Genomic DNA, 18179 nt, shown 5'->3' on the forward strand with positions numbered 1-18179 from the left:
CGACAGGCTTTAACTTAGCAATAGCACAAGGTCTGCAGCCTGTTTTACAGTTCCGTAACTTTTCACACTAAGCATTTAAAATACTATTGCCATAACTTTCAGGTAGTTGATATTCCAGTAGCTATGTAGAATGGGATCACCAATACTTACATTCTGGGGTTCTCCCCGTTTTCTTCAGGGGGTGGGGGGAGAATGCTGGTATTCCTTAATATACATAGGAGATAAAATCCCCAAAGAAAAAAGCAGCTGCATAAGACAGTCTTATCCACATCAACATTCCCTTCAAAACACAGAGCTAATAATTATGTACAGTTGAGGCTATAGGTTCCTGTGAAGTTGTCCTGTCCATAAAGATCATATTCCTTGTATAGTACATAGTCTTTCAGGCAGTTTGGCAGTGGGAGGAAGGTCATGAAGACAGGACAACGGAGACGCAACCGGCCCATGCATTCCCGTATCTTCAGCCGGCAAAGATGCTTCAGAGAGCGAGGATTTGCTAGAAATGAGAAGGCGAGACTGATTAGTAAGTTACTTACTACATTTCATTCAATTTATTTATTCAATACTCTGCTACCTGGAAAACTGGACCTATCACTATCTAGCCTTTTTACCTCAGCCCATACATCTCTCAGTTATAATAACTGGCAGCTCAATCAACAGACTTTGGTTCTGTCAAGTTGGCTAAATATAGGTTAATGCGAATTTAAGTAGTAAAGTTTAGGGAATGTACTTTAACCCCAAATAATTGGTGCCAGTTTTCTGTCAACCTGAAGAAGCTAGTAAAAACAGAATTGCAAGCCGCTACTTCTTAATTTATGTACAAACAAAAAGGACATCAAATTAGAATTAAATCACTCAAAAATAGTAATTTATTAGATTTGTTCCCTCAACTTGAGGCAGGGGGAAAAAGCTTTTCTCCCCTTGAAGAGGATTGTGTTCCCTACATTGTAATTAAAGTTCCCAAGTGCACTACATAAATTGTACAGTTACCATCTGTCAGACTTCTGAGAGAAACTTAGTTTAAATCCCACACAGACTGATTTTTTAAGAGGTCTCTTGCTGTCAAAACATAACTTTTGGCCCAACAAGGGTCAAGAAAAGCACCAGTCTGACAGAAAGAAAATGAAAACTAAAATACCACCAACGAAAAAGGCCCCAATCCCAAAACAGCTTGTTTGTCATTTCAAATGTAAACATCAGATACTTACTTAAAATCGAATTGATGTCTGGCCAGAGCTCCTGTTCTTTGAGAACTGCTTCTAGCTTCCAGCAGATACTAACGTGATCGACGTAGTCTAACATTACTCGCACTACCTTCCCAGAGAGATGCTTCAGCCATGACAAGGTTATCACTTCACAGAACTGATAGAAACAAAATGTTTAATAGAATAATTAGTCAATACTCCTGTAAATGACTTCTGCCTCTGCAGGACAAGAGCAATTAAATAACTTCAGCAGAACGCTGGGAAGAATGAGTGTCCTGTCAGTCAGGGGAGCTTTAGAGGTTGTCACAGCTTGCATTAAGCCTCACTAGTAAAATCTGAGAGATGCTTATTTTGTACTAGACCCAGAAGTGAACTTAGGCAGCTGTATATTTGGTAATCAAGTGCTACCACTCCCTAAGTGGAATTTAGACTTGTGTCCCACCATGCTGAACAGGGGACCCACCAGCCCAGTGCATGCCACACCCCCTTAACGTCAGGTTCAAGAAGGGTTTATTAGGTTCAAGGGGACTCTACAAACTGCAGAACAATGATGCTGCTGGGTGTCTCTAGGAACCTCCTTAGGTTGGTCCAGGTGTGCTAATTTCTACTCGGTGCTTATCATGCCAGCTCCGGGGGGTCCTTACAACAGCCTTCCAGTCTAAGTGGCACGATACACGACAACCCAGCGAGCCAGCCTGCAAGTCCCTGCTTTCACAGCATGGACAAGACCACCCTGGAGAGCCAATTCTGTACTGATCATTAGCATATCATTAGCTATAGTTCCACAATTCAAAAATTTGCTGTCATGAACTAAGCCTGATGGCAACATCTATTTATTTTTAAAGCCTTGTCTATTCCTACCTTTATGTATAAACTGTCCTACAGTTTCAAAAGTTCCTTTTCTGATGCTGCATTAAGTACATTTTCATTTAGTTTTAGGAAGGATACTGGTAGTAGAACAACATATGAAGCCATCCGATATACTTGCCATTGTATCTTTGATAACGGTAGAAGTCCATCCATCAGTCACGTACTGGGAATGGGAACTGTTTCCCTGAGGGCAATCAAAGCAGCGGTGCACGTCATACCCATAGTTCATCAGCATTCTTAACATGACTTCATCTTTCAGAGCATACTGTAGAGCTGATGGAAAATGTGTTGTATTCACTCTGCAGAAGTAATTGACGTTAGCCCCATGTCGGAGCAGTAGATTCATTAACTCATAGTTGCCCATTCTCAAGGCTATCTGGAGACAGTTGATGGGATCTTGGTTTGGCAGGGCTCCAGCATTCAAGAGCAACTGTGTTGAACAGATATCCCCGTTGGAAACAGCAAAGTACAATGCTGATTTCCGGCGGTCATCGTAGCCTTTGCGAACTCTTTGATCCAGCATGAAATTGGCATCAAACCCAGATTTGAGGAGAAACTCAAGGCACTGAGGATGTGCTCCTGCTGCTGCCGAGTGAACTGGACTTATCCCACTTTCTTTAATGGCATCAAAATTAGTAACGGGAACTAAATTTTTTAGGGCTCTGAAGAATTAAAAAAAAGAAGAATCTCAGAATCTTAAACATACTGGGTCACCTAGCTCAATCTTTGAATTTCTCTGCATTGCTGGGCTTCAGAATTCATCATGACCGTATACAACTGTCTTAATTTACCAAATCAGTACCATGGCACGCTATACCTCTGCACTGACTTTAATTTCTAACAATTAAATTGTTAACCAGCAATGGATACTGACTTTACACCTACTACACATCAAATATTATTCTATTATACTATTATTCACAAACAACCCCATTCCTTGCTAGAGGAATAATGATTCCTTCTCAATAGAAGCTTTTCCTGAATGTCAAGAGCACAGTGTTATTGCTTAACGTACAGGAATTGGGGAACTAAGAGAATATATTATAATATGAATACATCTAATACATAATTCAATATATACATTTAAATTTAAATATAATTTCATTAATATGTATATAAAAACATAGGAATTAAGAATTCTCAGCTTCTTAATCACAAGGCAATATTCCTAGTATTGAAGAGTTGTTTCTCACTTATTGGTTGTGATTTTAGCATAAATATCTTCCAGTGGCCTTCCTGCCTTTAAAATAGGGGTAACTCTTATCCCCCAAGTCTATTTGATTGTTTACCTTCCTGTGATGGGGTGGAGATGAGGCATACCCAAAGAGAGTGAGGATGTCCCAAGAGCCTCAAGATCAGACTGGACAGTATTACTATTTGTGACAAGTGGGGAAATGCTATAGGAATTAGTATGTTCATCCTAAAATGATGAAGATTATCCTGACTGGTCTCTTACATTCAGACGCAGAAAACTCCTATTTACATGGTCAGAAAGAGTTCCTTCTGCAAAACTACAGATTGGCTGCCTGTTTTAAATAAGGTAGAATTAGCAAAATTAGTATTTCTGGTGTCACCATTACTTGATTTTTAAGTAGATTAACTCACAGAAAGTGTCCTCTGTATGCCGCTCTGTGGATTGGCAAATGACCCGAGTGCTTCGGTACATTGGCATCAGCCCCATATTCTAGTAAAAGACTCAGAGAATCTGGATTTCCTCCTCCTGCTGCTTCAAATAATACAGAAGCACAATCCATTGCCTGTGAAAGAACATCCGCACCTGGAAAGAAGCATCAAGGATTTTCACAGTAGTCACTGTAAATATCCGGCAGTAATTAATATTTCCAACCCCCCAGTGACATGGTATTGTGGATACTATTCTTCACCAAATAAAACCACTATGGGCATAAACCTTCATGTTGGATCCTTGGTACTGGGAACACGAAGGTCCAAATTGCTTTGGACACAACCACACAGTAAGACTTGACACTAGAACTGGGCAAGCAAGGGGTTTCGTTCTTATTCATAAAAATAATTGGGTTTTGGCTTACATACAATGCATTTCAGTTGTTCTACTTTACAAAGACTGGACAGATGTAACTGTAAATAGGAGAGAACCCAGTATCAAAACAGTTCATACAATCCAGTTCCAGTGCTGCTGAGCCATCATATAAAATTCCCCACCATAAATGTCTTGTCAAGCCTTCCCTAAGGTGACCTGTCTACGTGAGAAAACAATATTGCATTTAAAAACAATTACAACTACTCACTAAAACACTGATACATTATTTGAGTATTATGAAAATGTAGTCTTTATCAAGCCTTTACTTAACTACACCACAACAATCCTCTTGGTGCAGACAGCATTTAATTTTCTTTAGTAAGGAAAGTTACTTCTGCTGCTATTTCTGAAGACGTATCTTACAATAGCCAGTTCTAATCCAATCACAGAACTTTCAGGAGACTAAAAAATGTGTGTAAATAGGCTAACTACTTTAGAGGGAATATATGTGTGTGCGCGCGCATACACCTTCCCCTTCCCCCCCCCCCCCCCCCCCGTCCTATAACATGAAATTTAGATACTAGGAATTCTTTAGATGGACCTCAACTCACATGATCTGGGAGTCAAATTCTTAAATAAATTAAGATGCCATCCAAAAATGCAAACAAAGTATCTCCTGCAATGTGTCAGATTTGCTTACAGTTTTGTGAAGCATTCACTGATGACTACTACAGTTTGCTACAAGTAAGTAATCTTTAAAAATATATTTCATATACGTTTGGCTCTATTAACACTACCAGCTGTATACTCAGCAACATGGTAACAGTTCACTTCCTTTCACTTCAGTAATGCAAAGTTTTACTGGCTACTGAGCCAAGAACAATTTTTTGCTTCTGCATTTAGGAATAATTTTCTCTGTTGGAAAAAGGATTCACTTTGTCCCATTTGGGCTTTAAACATTTCAGTACTAACACATGTGGCTTACAATTTCTACTCGCTTGAACACCACCACCACCTAACCTACGTGTTACTAAATCAATCTACTGAGTTGTAAAACAGGACCACAGAATAGCTGAGGTTGGAAAGGACCTCTGGAGACCATCCAGTCCAACCCTGTGCTCAAGCAGGGTCAGCTACAGCAGGTTGCCCAGGACAGCATCCAGTGGCGTTTTTAGTACCTCCAAGGACAGAGACTCCACAACTTCTCTGAGTGACCTGTTCCGATGTTCAATCACCCTCACAGAAAAAAGTGTTTTCTTATGTTCAGACAGAATTTGCTAGGTTTCAGTTGGTGCCCATTGCGTCTTGTCCTGTTACTGGACACCACTGAGAAGAATCTGGCTCTGTCTTCTTTAACCATCCCATCAGATACTGATAACACTGGCAAGATAGACCCCCACCCCGAGCCGTCTCTTCCTATAACATCCTATATAATAAAGTCTCACCTTTTTGCAGTAAGAGCTCCATAATTTCTGTATGTCCCATCTGCGCAGCCAGTGCTAGAGGTGTGAGTCCATATCCACTGCGAGGGTCAGGATCTGCTCCGGAACGAAGGAGAAGCTTCACCAGATCCTTCCTGCCTAGTCTGGCTGCCTCATGTAAAGCAGTCCTCTTGTGGACACACTGTAAATTCACTTTTGCACCAGAATTTATCAACAAGGAGGCAATCTCATACGAATCATGTTTAATTGCTGTAAGACAATAAATGAAGTATCAGCCAGAATGTTATTCAACACTATTCTAGGCACTATAGCTTCTGTTATGTGGCAGTCCAGGAAAGCTGGAGCTGTTCCTGGCAGTGCTATTTATACACTGAGAAATGTCACACTACACTGAAAGGTTTAACAAGTCTGTTCTTTGTTTCCAGGATAACATTAACTGTACGAATGAATAATTTTATGGTAATCTCTTTTTCTCTCTGTAATCCTTTGTTGTGTTCGGTAATACTACGGAATGCAACTTCCCTTGCCACTAGACGGAGATCGTAGAGAGGGACTTGGTGTGGTCGGGAGCTGGCCTGCTCAGAGAGCTCTATTTAATCTTCATAAGCAGTTACCATAATATGAAAGTAAGTTTTAAATGACTGTGTCATATGCCTTCTTAGCTTAGTAAGACTGATCTGTTAAGTCAGTAAGGATCTTAAAAGAGTAATTTGCATTGGCCTCAGTGAATGGTATGAATAGGCAACACCTTTCCCCCCCTCTTTGATCTTCCAAGCTGTGCGGGGCAGAACAGTGAGAGCCCTTCACCAAGACAGATTAGACAGAGAAGCTTCATTTGCCACAGCTGCTTGAAATACCGCTGACAGCATGCTATAACCTGTGATGTCCTACTATCTGTAACCTACATGGCTGCTTCAGATAAATCCCACACATCCCCTTCTTGGGGCATGATGCATTTTAATATAGGGCACTTCAAAAGTATCTAGGAATTCTCTGCATCTTTTCTAAGCAGGTGGCCCTGACTAGAAGCTTTAGTAATTTCGAAAGGACAGACTGGGGGTCCTACAGATGGGTAGGCTTTTTCCTCTTCCTTTAACAATAGTTTTGAAAAAAACACCCTTCCAATATGGAAAAACTTACAGGTTTGTCCAAGAAACTTCTCCTTTAGAACTCAGATAATGAGAACACACTTTCCTTTTTTTTTTGGCTAGGACTCCATAAGAATAATAGCATCATAGCCAAAATTGGGGGAAGCAAATTAAATTAACAGAGAACATTTCTGAAAAACGTCTTGGCAAAAATATTAGGACTAGTTCCTTACAAATCAGGAATTACAGTTCTTGTGCATGATCAAATTAAAATGGCGCTCACACTAAGACTGATACTAGATATGGGACCTTCTTCTTCAATAAAAAAATTCAAAGAGAAGTGAACCGAGAATTTAGGCCTGGCTAGCTTCTTCACTTGGCATAGTTGGATTAATTCCAAGAATGTCTGAATAGGGACAAACACTGTTTTATGCTCTATGTAATGCAGATAAATCAGGCTGGTTTGCTATAATTTGAAAATCAAAACCAATTACCATGGGTTTTGGAGAAAGAGAAGCTGATGCAGTGAAAGACACACCACATAAGCAGAGAATATGAATGTTTTATGCCTGCAGACATGAAGAACAAGTGATACCATGAAGCAGCAGGAGGACCTGGTTATCTGGCACCACTGCATAAATGATGCCAAGGAAAGCAGAAGACAACACTCTGGCACTTCATGGAGAAAGCTATTTGATTCTTTGAGGAAGAAGATGTATGTTCCACTTGAACCTCAAACTCTTTGCAGCTGAGGGATGGAAAAGGGCAGGCATCTGGAGCTCCCTGCATTGGATCAGACTTTGGGGAAAGATTTTTAGCTTCTCCTAGTTCTGTTTCCCATACTTCCATAGACCAATATGGATAATACTTTAATTAGTAAGTAATACTAAGAACTTTGTGGTGACAGTCCCTAACTTGGAATTGTCAGCTCATTTAAAGCCTTGATATCATCTAAGACAGACAGACAGACAGGGACAGACACATTCCATACTGAGATTAAATTTTTTTTTCTCCTCATAGCAAAGAATTGTAGATATTCATTTGAGGTCAAATACATCAAAATGATACCTAAACTGTGTAACTATAACCTCACCTCACTCCCTCACCTCTCCACCCCTAAATAAGGTATTCACCTATAACTAAAGGAGAATCTCCCTCTTCATTCTTAACATTGGGATTGCAGCCATTGAGCAGGAGAAAGCGGACATTGTCTACAAAGCAATTTCTTACTGCCACCAAGAGAGGTGTTTCCCCTTTTAGAGTGGTCTGTTCCCACGTAAGGGCACGGGAGGCTGAAATACAGAAAAGCAGAACACATCTGAAGCTGAATCATTCATCAAACCTGACTCTGTAAAACTTTTTGGTGGAAAACCACAAGAACTCTGTACCTTTCAAAGTTATTTCAAGGATGTTCTTATTTAGCTGTGCTGCAGCTTCATGCACAGGAAGCCAGCCTTGCTGATCTGCTTCTTCAAAAGCAGAGCTGTGCCTCACCAACTTCATCAAGGCCTCTTCTTGGCCTGTGATATTTTAAGACAGACACATATCCCATTACTCATCATAAACCAAAATTCAGGCAACTAATATACTGAGTGCCATTTATCCCACCAGTGTATCTAGAATAAACAACTTCCTTTGTCAAAGCTATTTTTTCTCAGAGGGTGGTTTACATGAATGGAACAATCAATGACTGACATTGACTTACAAAGCATTTTGAATTATACATTGAAAAAACTTACTTATAATTAATATGACTAAAATATTTCATATACAATCCTCTCTTATGAGCAATAGCGCATGGAAGTTTAATGTATAAAGCAAACAGGTGTCCTAGTGAAACTGTAGGAAAAATATTTAGGCTGGGAAAAGTAAAATGAAGCTGAATTAACAGGATGAGACCTATCTTGTTATTCTTGCTTTTACTAACAATCTTACTGGAAATTTAACCACAGATGATTATGTTTTCAATTTTATATCTCATCAAGAAACAGCAAAAATTTCTTGGCTGCAAAGCCTGTTTAAGTAGAGGCCTGGTTTCTGTTCATGTTTTTTATCCCATCATTCCTGGGAGAAGGCAGTCTGTCCTCCTGTTACCTACAGCTATAGGGTGAGGGGACAGGCTGCTCTCAACCTCTGCTGCTGAAGTTCTCCTACATATGGAATAATTATATATTCATAAGGCCAGAAAGCAAGTGTAACTAGAGTTTAGGTGCATTCTTCATAGTGTGTGGAACATATATAGCACCTGCTTTTTCAGAAAAGACTTCGTTTCTTGATTCCGACTCCACTAAATATAACTACTTACTATGACATGTGAGTCTCTTTTCCCAAGTAACAAGTGATAGGACAAGAGGAAATGGCCTCAAGTTGCACCAGGGGAGGTTTAAATTGGGTATTAGGAAAAATTTCTTCATGGAAAGGGTTGTCAAGCACTGGAACAGGCTGCCCAGGGAAGTGGTTGAGTCCCCATCCCTGGAGGTATTTAAAAGACATGTAGATATGGCACTTAGGGATATGGTTCAGTGGTGGACTTAGTAGTGTTAGGTTAATGGTTGGACTTGATGATCTTAAAGGTCTTTTCCAACCTAAACAATTCTATGATTCTATGTATAAAGACTGGACTGAAGGTCTCCCACTGCCAGACAACTGTCCTAACAACTGTACTACTTATGCTCATTGTTTACTTATCTCTGTGACTCAGTATATAAATTGATTATACCACAACAAGTAGAAGTTTCAGAAGAGCAGGCTAAAAGCATCTCACATAGGAATAATTAAATAATTAAACTAAATTTTGGCAGTTAAGGAACAATTCTGGAACACTCTTCAGGTAGAGAAGGGATTTTAATCTGGGTGTCTCACAAAGTGAAATCCTTTTACGTAGCATTAATTGACTGGGGCCTTGCCATCCTGTTGCTTATTTTACAAGAAAGAGCTGGCATTGTCCCCTAATTCCAGGAGATGAAGCACTGGAGTCTGAGAGGAGTTACATTTGAACGATCCCATTACCATGTTCCTATCTAGTAAGTTAGCTTTTAGGTATCCCGTTTTTAGTCACCTTACTCCTCCCAAGACTATATAAAGAAAAACTGCATTTAAATCAGGTGATCAAACACCTAAAATGTAGGCATTGCTCAACGATGCAATACCCAAGTGATTCCTAGGGGTATGGGCTTAGTGTGGTGTATTTGTACTTAACTGTCCGAATTGCTGCAATTATCTTTCCACGTTCTTTACTTGCAATATACTGGAAACTGCATAAACAGAACAAAAATAATGCGAGAAGTAAAAGTTAATGTGTAGTTCAGGATATAATTTTACCTTAATTTAAATACTCGAGTCGAGACTACATGCTAGATTTCTGTAAGCTATGTAGGCTTTGTCAGGATTTAACACATTAAAACACTTTTTTGTTCATCTTCCCCTGCCACTGTAAATATTGGATTTTTCACACAAAGGCCAACAATTAAATACTAAAATGAGGGAAAGCTACCATACCAATCTATTTTTACATCACGTACGTCTCTTCTTCATAAAGCTTTGTACTCATTTAGATATTGATGTAAAACGTCACCTGAAAGTTTCATACATTCCATATTTTCAAGGAAATGAATATATTGTTTCAGGGAGAACTCAGAACAAGTGAGCTAGCAGTGGTTTCCAGCACCCATGAGACAAGGTCAGAGCAATCCAACACACAGAGTCACAAAGGAAAATAAGGTTACTACATACTTATAATATTGCCAAGAAAACACCCAAAATAGAAGTAATAACTTATTACCTTTCATCTTCTGTTGCATTGCCACTTGTTTCAATTTTATGCCTATCTTGTAAGCTTTCCTGAATAGCATGTTGGGTAGGGAGTTCATCATCAGAATCATCATCGAACACATATGTAGGATTATACATGGCAAATCAGCACAACCTGGATCACTTTCTGTAGGGAAATACTGCTTTTTAATTGGAAGCAGATGTTAAATCTTCAGGTTAAATCTGGAGTAAAAGAAATAGCAATTGCTGTTTAGGCATCAAGAGAAATGAAACATAGTTTAAAATAAACGAATCGGAACTTCTCCATCTCAAGCTGCAGCCTTCTCCCAGGTATTTAAGTTTGCGCTGCAGAGTTATTCTATTTAAAACAAGGTAAAGGTTTTGTATTCCAATAGCATGTACTAGCTTTTATCTCTGTTCCTCAGACTGAACATACAGAATAGCTACTTGTTCTGGCATTATGCATTAGAAAGCAACAAAAATAAGTGAAACTTAGTTTTCAGATAAGTAGTCATTCCCTCTTAAGTCTTTTAGACATTCAAGTACATCACAATTGTGCTCTGATGAATCCTTAGGAGGAAAACAGATGTGCAATTAGACTTGGGATGTTTTTTCAGTTTTTTCACAGAGGGCCTGGAAGTGAAGGGCAAGTAAAGGATGTGAAATTTTTTAATAATAGCTTTTGTTCCAACTGTTTCAACAAAGATATCGTTAGGGCCATATCTTGTAGTCAGGAAAGTATTGTAGATTTGTGCTATTATGTGCATCAGCCTTCCAACTGAAACAACATCAGACCCCATGCTTGAAAAAGATCAACTTTACCACCTTATGTTCATAATCTACAGCCATTTAGAACAGATAAACTTACAATTCTGCATTCTTCATCAATGCATACCTATTTTTTTCTAATACTTGTAAGGGATATGTGTAAAATACTGCAGCAATATATATCCAAATACAGGCAGAAATAAAAAACACTGGTGTAACCACAAAAAAGAAGAAAAGCTTAAGAATGGCATTAGTTTAAAAAAATAAAAAAAAAGTTTGCCAAATTGAAAGGGTTCAATTAAAAATATTTTTACCCTTTTAAGATTGTAATACAAACAATGGAACATAGAAATAAATCCCATTGATACTATTTGTTATGTCTAAATGTTAAAATTTAAGAAGAAAACATAAAAAATTATTAACGATCAAATCAATCATTAAATAGTATAATGCATGTAGATGTACACTGTTCTATGCATAAGCAGTCACACTGTTCTTTTGTATATTCAACTACATGCCATTATAGATTAAAATCACAGATGTTCTGCTAGGCTCAAGCCTCTCATCTGTTCTACCTTATCAAAACTTCCACTTCTGTCTTTCAAGAGAGTTGGCCTGAAAAAAACAACCAAAAACACAGGGCAAAGTAAAATAAGATTAATAAGTAAAACTGAAAGCAAATAAATAAATTAGCAAAATGAATGAGCACAGAAAAATGAAGGAAGTTGTCAAGATGCCACTTGCAAAGTTTGGAATGATTCTAGAAACATCTTAAAGTTGAGCAGCAGTAATTCATAGCAAACCTGCATAATTTAATTCATTACCTGATCCACCTAATGTGTGATTGCAAGGCCTTGCTCTGTAATTGCACATGTAGCAAAAAAGATAAATATATTAACATATATACAGACATATACACACAAGTAACTGTTAGTATTTGGTTATACTTACAGTACAATGAGTATATAAACATTTTAAATTTAGACTATTTCTTTTTTGTAAAAAGACCACTAATTTTCCTATAAATTGAGAAAATATACTGGTTTTCCTCACCTTCTGAAAGATGGAAGACCTCACACTTTGAAGAAGTGATTATTAAGTTGAAAGTGATATTTTCAGGATTGAAAATGATCTCAGTAGAGCCTATGTCCATTAATAGCTCACTATAAATACTTGATCATAAGATACTCTGGGACTTTCTCCATGTCTCTTTCATATAGGTTAGTTACGTTTAATAAACTGACCTGACAAATGGTGTCAGTGAAAGAAGGAATTAGAAGTCCAGTTTCTTTGTAAAAATACTCTCGTTACAAGTTTTTGGGATGAGAATTTGAGAACTAAGTAGTAACTATTACATTACGGAAAGAAAATTCTTCAGTGCTTTCCTACGAGAGTAAACTGAAGGTACTGTTAGAAGCTTACTTAAAAGAGTAAGACAGTGTAAAAAGAAAAACTAAACCCAATAAAAGCAAGCATAAACAAGTGAATAAAATCAAGCAAGAACTCTTAAAATTACTATGTTGTTTTGATTGCTTAATCACAATTCATGTATTAATATAAATAGAAAAGCAAACAAAAGATAAACATATAGAGGCTTTAAAGGGAAAAGCTCAGTTTCAGAAAGACAGAGCTATGCTGAAAACTTATGCTGGTGTAACACACAATAAGCAGGGGAATGAAGGACATCGATGCCTAGTTATAACAGTGAAGGTAGGACAGAGTGAGACTTTCATGTGCTTAATTTATTCCTACTGTATTTTGCGGAGGGATCCTTACAAAGCAACGATGATGGCTGTGTCTGAATGCAAGGCAGAAATAGTTCTTTACTGGAGGAGACCTAGGAAGAATGCTTGAGTAATTTTTTTTTTTTTTTAAAAGAAAACAAAAGTGCAGAATCAGTGAAGGAATTGAAACTGGACTGCCTCTCTGGAGCAATAGGGAAACAGATAACATTTTATGGCAGGTGGTGATAAGGGAGATTTTACCATTTATTCTTCACAGAAACTATTTGGAAAAAAACTCTTACAAAAATCAGAATATCTGAATTAAATCCTGAAAAGATTCATTTGCTGAGGAAGGAAGGCATCAGAAGTACCTACTATAGATAGTTAAATGATTTCTCATACTGCAATCTTTGCTGTTGCTATGACAGAACATAGGCTATATATAAATCCAGACTGAAATCCCAAAACTTACTACCTACTAGCTTTCCACTCACATAATTCAGCATTCTTAATGCTTCAAGTTCATTAACTGTAATGTTTCTCTCAGAAAGTGCAGACTATTGTCTTTTTCCATTAAGATTATTTTGTGATATTCAAGTAGTGCATAAAATTGATGTTTACACATTAATAATATCACCAAAGCCTAAAATCCTAGCTGTATCTTTTATAGAATTGTAAAGATGCTAATAATAATACATACTTATCTAAGACAAAATATTGAGGACCAGAAAATATTTGCATGCCCTATTTTAATATACAAAAGACCAGATGTTTCTTTTACACAGTATGTTCCACCTCCTCTGTACTGCAAGCCAACAAAAAGAATGGGATCTTGTGAAGTCTGTATCTGAACTGTCCAAAGTTAGTCATCCAGCTGGCAGAGCAATGCAACACCTCGCTTGATCCAGTGTTGAACTGGTTTATCTGTGTTAAGTGTCAAAGCAATGACGAAGTTAGTAGAATGTCCAGTAGTAGATAAGACTCCTTTACGCTCGCTTGTCTTGTAGAGTGGGCAAACATATGCATTAGCTTTCTTTACGTCCAATTCTGCAGCTTCAAAAAAAAACCAACCCCAAAATAATATATTACATTCAGCAGATCTATTGATAGAAACATAATCTACATACACATATTAAGTATTAACAGTAACATACTTAAAGCTAAATAAAAATGAAGAATTGTTTTGTGAGTAACATCATAAAATTATCTGGCTTTTTTCTGTGTTTTCTTTGTGTGGTTTGTTTTGTTTTTAAACCCAACTAATTTGACTACAATTTGTTTTCAGGAATCCATACCTTTCTGTGATTCTACCAGCTTTGTAATCATTCAAAGACACATTAAAATTTGAACAGTTACATAGTTAAAGCATAGTTTATACATGAGCTTTTAACAGCTCCACAAGAATTCTAGTCAAGCAGCCACAGAACCTAACCGCAATTCAAGTCACCTGCGATCCAAGGACACAGCTCTGCAGGGACTCTTTGTATGCCTAGACCACTTCCATGCAACTTGCGCAAAGTCTAAAATCATGCATGTCTGAAGAAATTCATGCAACCTCAAGAGAAAGTACAGGCAGAAAAATGGGAAACTTTGTAAGATTGCCTATTAGCTAATAACATCTAAGTTGCAACAGTTGCAGTACAAAGTCCTGCTTAAGTGAATAAATAAAACCAAGGATTTACTGCTCCTGATCAAAGAAAACAAGAGTTACGGAAAATTTCTTACTAGTACGACAGACAACTACCATAGCAGCTAAAAATAACCTGAGCAAACCTTGCTAAATCATGTGGGGTAAAACACTGAATCTCTGTAAGTCAATTAAAAGTTCTTCTCAATGTGAGTATAGCCAGGAATTCAAGCACCATGTGCTTTCCTACCCAAATTAACTTTTGGTTGAAAAATAGATCGGGCAGCACCTAAACTTATTTATAAAAAATTCATTTAACTAGTCCTTTCATCTAATCCATCATTAAAAAAAATCTGTGGGGAGAGGGACAGGCCTATTGCTCAGATGAGATGAGACTGAGTCAAGCTAGCAGGCCCAATTTTTAATGTAAAACTCATAGGTCAGTTGCACACGAATTCTGTGCACATTTGGGTGCTTTGGTGAGGGTAGGAGCATTGATCTTCTGTAAAAAAGGCTTTCACTGTTGCAATCTCCTGTTGAATAGCTCACACTTCAGAGAAATTATACTCACTTGGCTTTATCCAAATAATTGGCATCATATCAAAGAGCAATTTGGGATACTGCTCAGCTAACATTCCCCTGTCGAGAGAAAGCAACAAAGTAATTATTTGTGGCTTGGTATTAAGCCAAAGAGGGTTTTGGGGTGTGTGTTTTCGTTGTTGCTTGCTTGGGCTTTTTTTTTTTTTTCCTTCCCCAGTTTCCACGCGTGAAAAAGTATTTCATCTGGTGTGTTATTTCAATAATAGGAAAAGTATCACATAAAATATTTAAACAAATCTTGTTTGAGCACCAGAAAGCTTTCCAGAACCGTAGTAAAACACTTTGTTACTGACTTGGTCCTGTCCCAGCGAGCGCCGTCTAAAAATAATCCATGGATATAAACACCATCTTCTGGTGCAGTATCAGCAGTATCCTGAGGAATAACCTACAAGAAGTAAGTGTTCTGTGTTATTAAACTTTCATAGCTGTTTGCTTTTTGAGGCATTATGCCAACAGCCAATTTTCAGAAGACAATCCAAAATGGGAATAATATAGTAATACCTTCTTTTCACTACTACTTTTATACAAAACTATAAAGATAGCAGATTTCTGTGGGTTTGTTAATTACCTTTATTGTAGGTTATAAAATAAGGCTTTAATCACACAGACAAATACATACTCTACAGGCTGTTTTCTTGAGTGTAGAACTACTTTTAACGTACCTCTTTCACGGATGTTATTTACCATGCCTACCTTACCAAAGAATTAAATGTGTGTCTTCAAATTGCAGTGAGTTAGCTGCAAAATGAACCTTCCAGTCAGGATTTACTTACTACATCTCACTGCAACATCAGGAGTCAGATTGATAAAATATGCATTTATAATTTATCTCTACCTGAAATTCATATCCCAGAAGGTCAATAGGGATCCTGTGCTTCCTAGCATAGTTTTGCATTGCTCCAGTTAAGAAAGCTTGAGTAAAATAGAACCCCGACAGCCAAAAAACCGTGGGTTTCCCTAATTCATACCAGTCCTGGAAAAAGGAAAATGACACATTCAGTAATCAGAGAGACAAATTCCGTATTGTTTGACCATTGTCTACATAACAGTACTCAGAAAATCTAAGCAAAGTCTATCACTCCTTTCCCAATACTCCTTTAACATAAAGGACAAATTACATAAAGAAGCAGATTAAATAATTGGCAGTGCTGCCTCTGTACATTACCTGTAAAAATTTCAGCCTTTCTAGAAAATCTAGAATATAGCTCCCTAATGGTTTTAGACTTGGGTACGAACGTTTAGCCCAATTCTCAGGAACTTTTCCAATAAGTAGACTGCCACACAGAGCCTCCAGTTCAGCATCCATAACAACCAGTCCTTTAATGGCTTTCTTCAGGTTAATTAGTGTAGTACGAATAGTTCGGATTAAACTAGAATTAAAATATAAAACAGAGTTTTCACATGTTTTGCATGATTTGTAAAACATGACATCCTCACTGAAAAAAAAGAAAAAACAGGATTATGGAACCATCTATACAACTTGTATAGCTGCTACATAACTGTGTAATTAGCCACATCTGTAAAGTCGTAGATTTGTGCATTTGTGCCAATTTATTTAGGACTATAAACAGTTTAATACATTATTTTGTTGTCTCTGATATACTCTGTATTGTTTGGTAAGAGGATAAATTTGGAACTCCAAATGTATACACTATACACTAGATGAAGGAAAGAGATTTAGAGTACAATAGAGGAGGTGGGTAGGGTCTGCAACAAAGGAAAACTTGGATACTGAAGGCCAGAGAGCATTATCGAAAGTTTGGGAGAAAATGGAGTGGGAGACGTGAAGAGACAAATAGAAAAGAAGGAGGACAGAGAAAAAACAGGGAAGAAAGATTGGAGGAGCAGGCAAAAGATCAGAACGAAAATTAGGAAACGAAGTCAAAAGAGAGACTGGGGACCCAAAGAGAAAAATAAAAGTGATTATCGGTTTGTAATGCTAGGAGAATAAATGTGAAAATAAGGTATAGGAAGAAAGGCATCAGGAAACGGGAAAAAAAAAAGGAAAAATTCAGAACCAAAGCATATGACACAAGAAATAAGCAGAAATATTTCCAACTACCACGGAAAATGTTTCATAAACCATAACTGTGCATGTATCACAGTTTCTAAACCCTTTACCCTACAGGTCAGAAATATGAAGAAAATAAAATATAATCAAAGATAAAGAAAATGAAGTAAAAAAAAAAAAAAGGCACGTAAAAATACTGTTCACATTCTGTTTTCTAGGTGCCTCCTCAGACTCCCTTTTTCCTGACATCTATCCTACATTCCGACTTTCCACAAGGAGTAATGGTGCTTGGACTGCAGATATCACTGCAGACAATTAGAAAGGAACAAAATAAATAAATACAATATTTCACAGAACACAGACTTTACAGTGTATGATTCACATGAAAACTTCTGCAAATGGAATGATTTTCCTGCAAATGGAATACATTTAATAAAATACAACACGCCTACTTGTTAAATCTTTCCATTTCTTGCACCAACACAGTGTTCATACTTTCTTCATATCTCACAGGATATTTACTGAGGCAACCTTCAATGTCAAAATCATTTGGAAGCTGTAAATGACAACATATTTCGAAGTCACTCCATATATCATTATGTATCGGTATTACATTAAAAGTATGCAGATGTGAAAAACTGCAGAATAACAGATACCATTAAAGTTTCTGATGAGTATCTCATCAATATAGTATTTAGTAGTTTAATCCAAATAAAAGTTATAGTTTTTTTTAAAGTGATGTTTACCTTTTAAAAACCACCTAGAATTTTTCATACCATGAAGTTATGAATATGTTTCAATTTTATTAATTTTAAACTTGTTCACATGAATGAATCAACTGTTCTTCAAAGTTGTGTTTGCTCTGTTTTCTCTCTCTGTCTCCTATCTCCTACCTACTTAATAAAACTTCTTTCAACTGAAATATAGCTGCAGTCTGTTGCAGTCACACAAGTTATTACTTTCATATTGCACTAAATTCCTCACAGTAGGTTTTTCCTCCAACATGAAATCAGTTTGACACTGAAGATTCTAGTTAAAGAATTTCTGCTTTGTAAAAAGATAAATGGGAGTCAT

The 18179-nt window shown here is 37.3% G+C and overlaps 2 protein-coding genes across 2 annotated transcripts in view; both read right to left on the reverse strand.

Annotated features, from left to right (window-relative positions):
• Positions 1 to 302: 302 nt before the first annotated feature.
• On the reverse strand, positions 303 to 10513 carry ASB14 (ankyrin repeat and SOCS box containing 14). The gene is made up of 9 exons (XM_009479885.2): positions 10386 to 10513; positions 9808 to 9858; positions 7993 to 8129; positions 7738 to 7896; positions 5520 to 5765; positions 3681 to 3852; positions 2194 to 2737; positions 1209 to 1362; positions 303 to 496 (listed from the first exon to the last, which is right to left on the reverse strand). Exons 1-9 carry the CDS (start codon positions 10511 to 10513, stop codon positions 303 to 305), a joined length of 1785 nt encoding a protein of 594 aa, XP_009478160.1.
• A 3216-nt stretch (positions 10514 to 13729) lies between these two features.
• Positions 13730 to 18179, reverse strand: part of DNAH12 (dynein axonemal heavy chain 12) — a 70487-nt gene continuing 66037 nt past the window's right edge. Inside the window, exons 68-73 of the mRNA XM_075713518.1 lie at positions 17558 to 17661; positions 16260 to 16464; positions 15930 to 16067; positions 15388 to 15479; positions 15066 to 15133; positions 13730 to 13920 (exon numbers count right to left, since the gene is read on the reverse strand). Coding sequence (XP_075569633.1) covers positions 13730 to 13920; positions 15066 to 15133; positions 15388 to 15479; positions 15930 to 16067; positions 16260 to 16464; positions 17558 to 17661 — 798 coding nt within the window. The remainder of the gene's footprint in view (positions 13921 to 15065; positions 15134 to 15387; positions 15480 to 15929; positions 16068 to 16259; positions 16465 to 17557; positions 17662 to 18179) is intronic.

Source organism: Pelecanus crispus, chromosome 7 (assembly GCF_030463565.1).
Source record: "Pelecanus crispus isolate bPelCri1 chromosome 7, bPelCri1.pri, whole genome shotgun sequence".
In the NCBI taxonomy this organism is placed as follows: domain Eukaryota; kingdom Metazoa; phylum Chordata; class Aves; order Pelecaniformes; family Pelecanidae; genus Pelecanus; species Pelecanus crispus.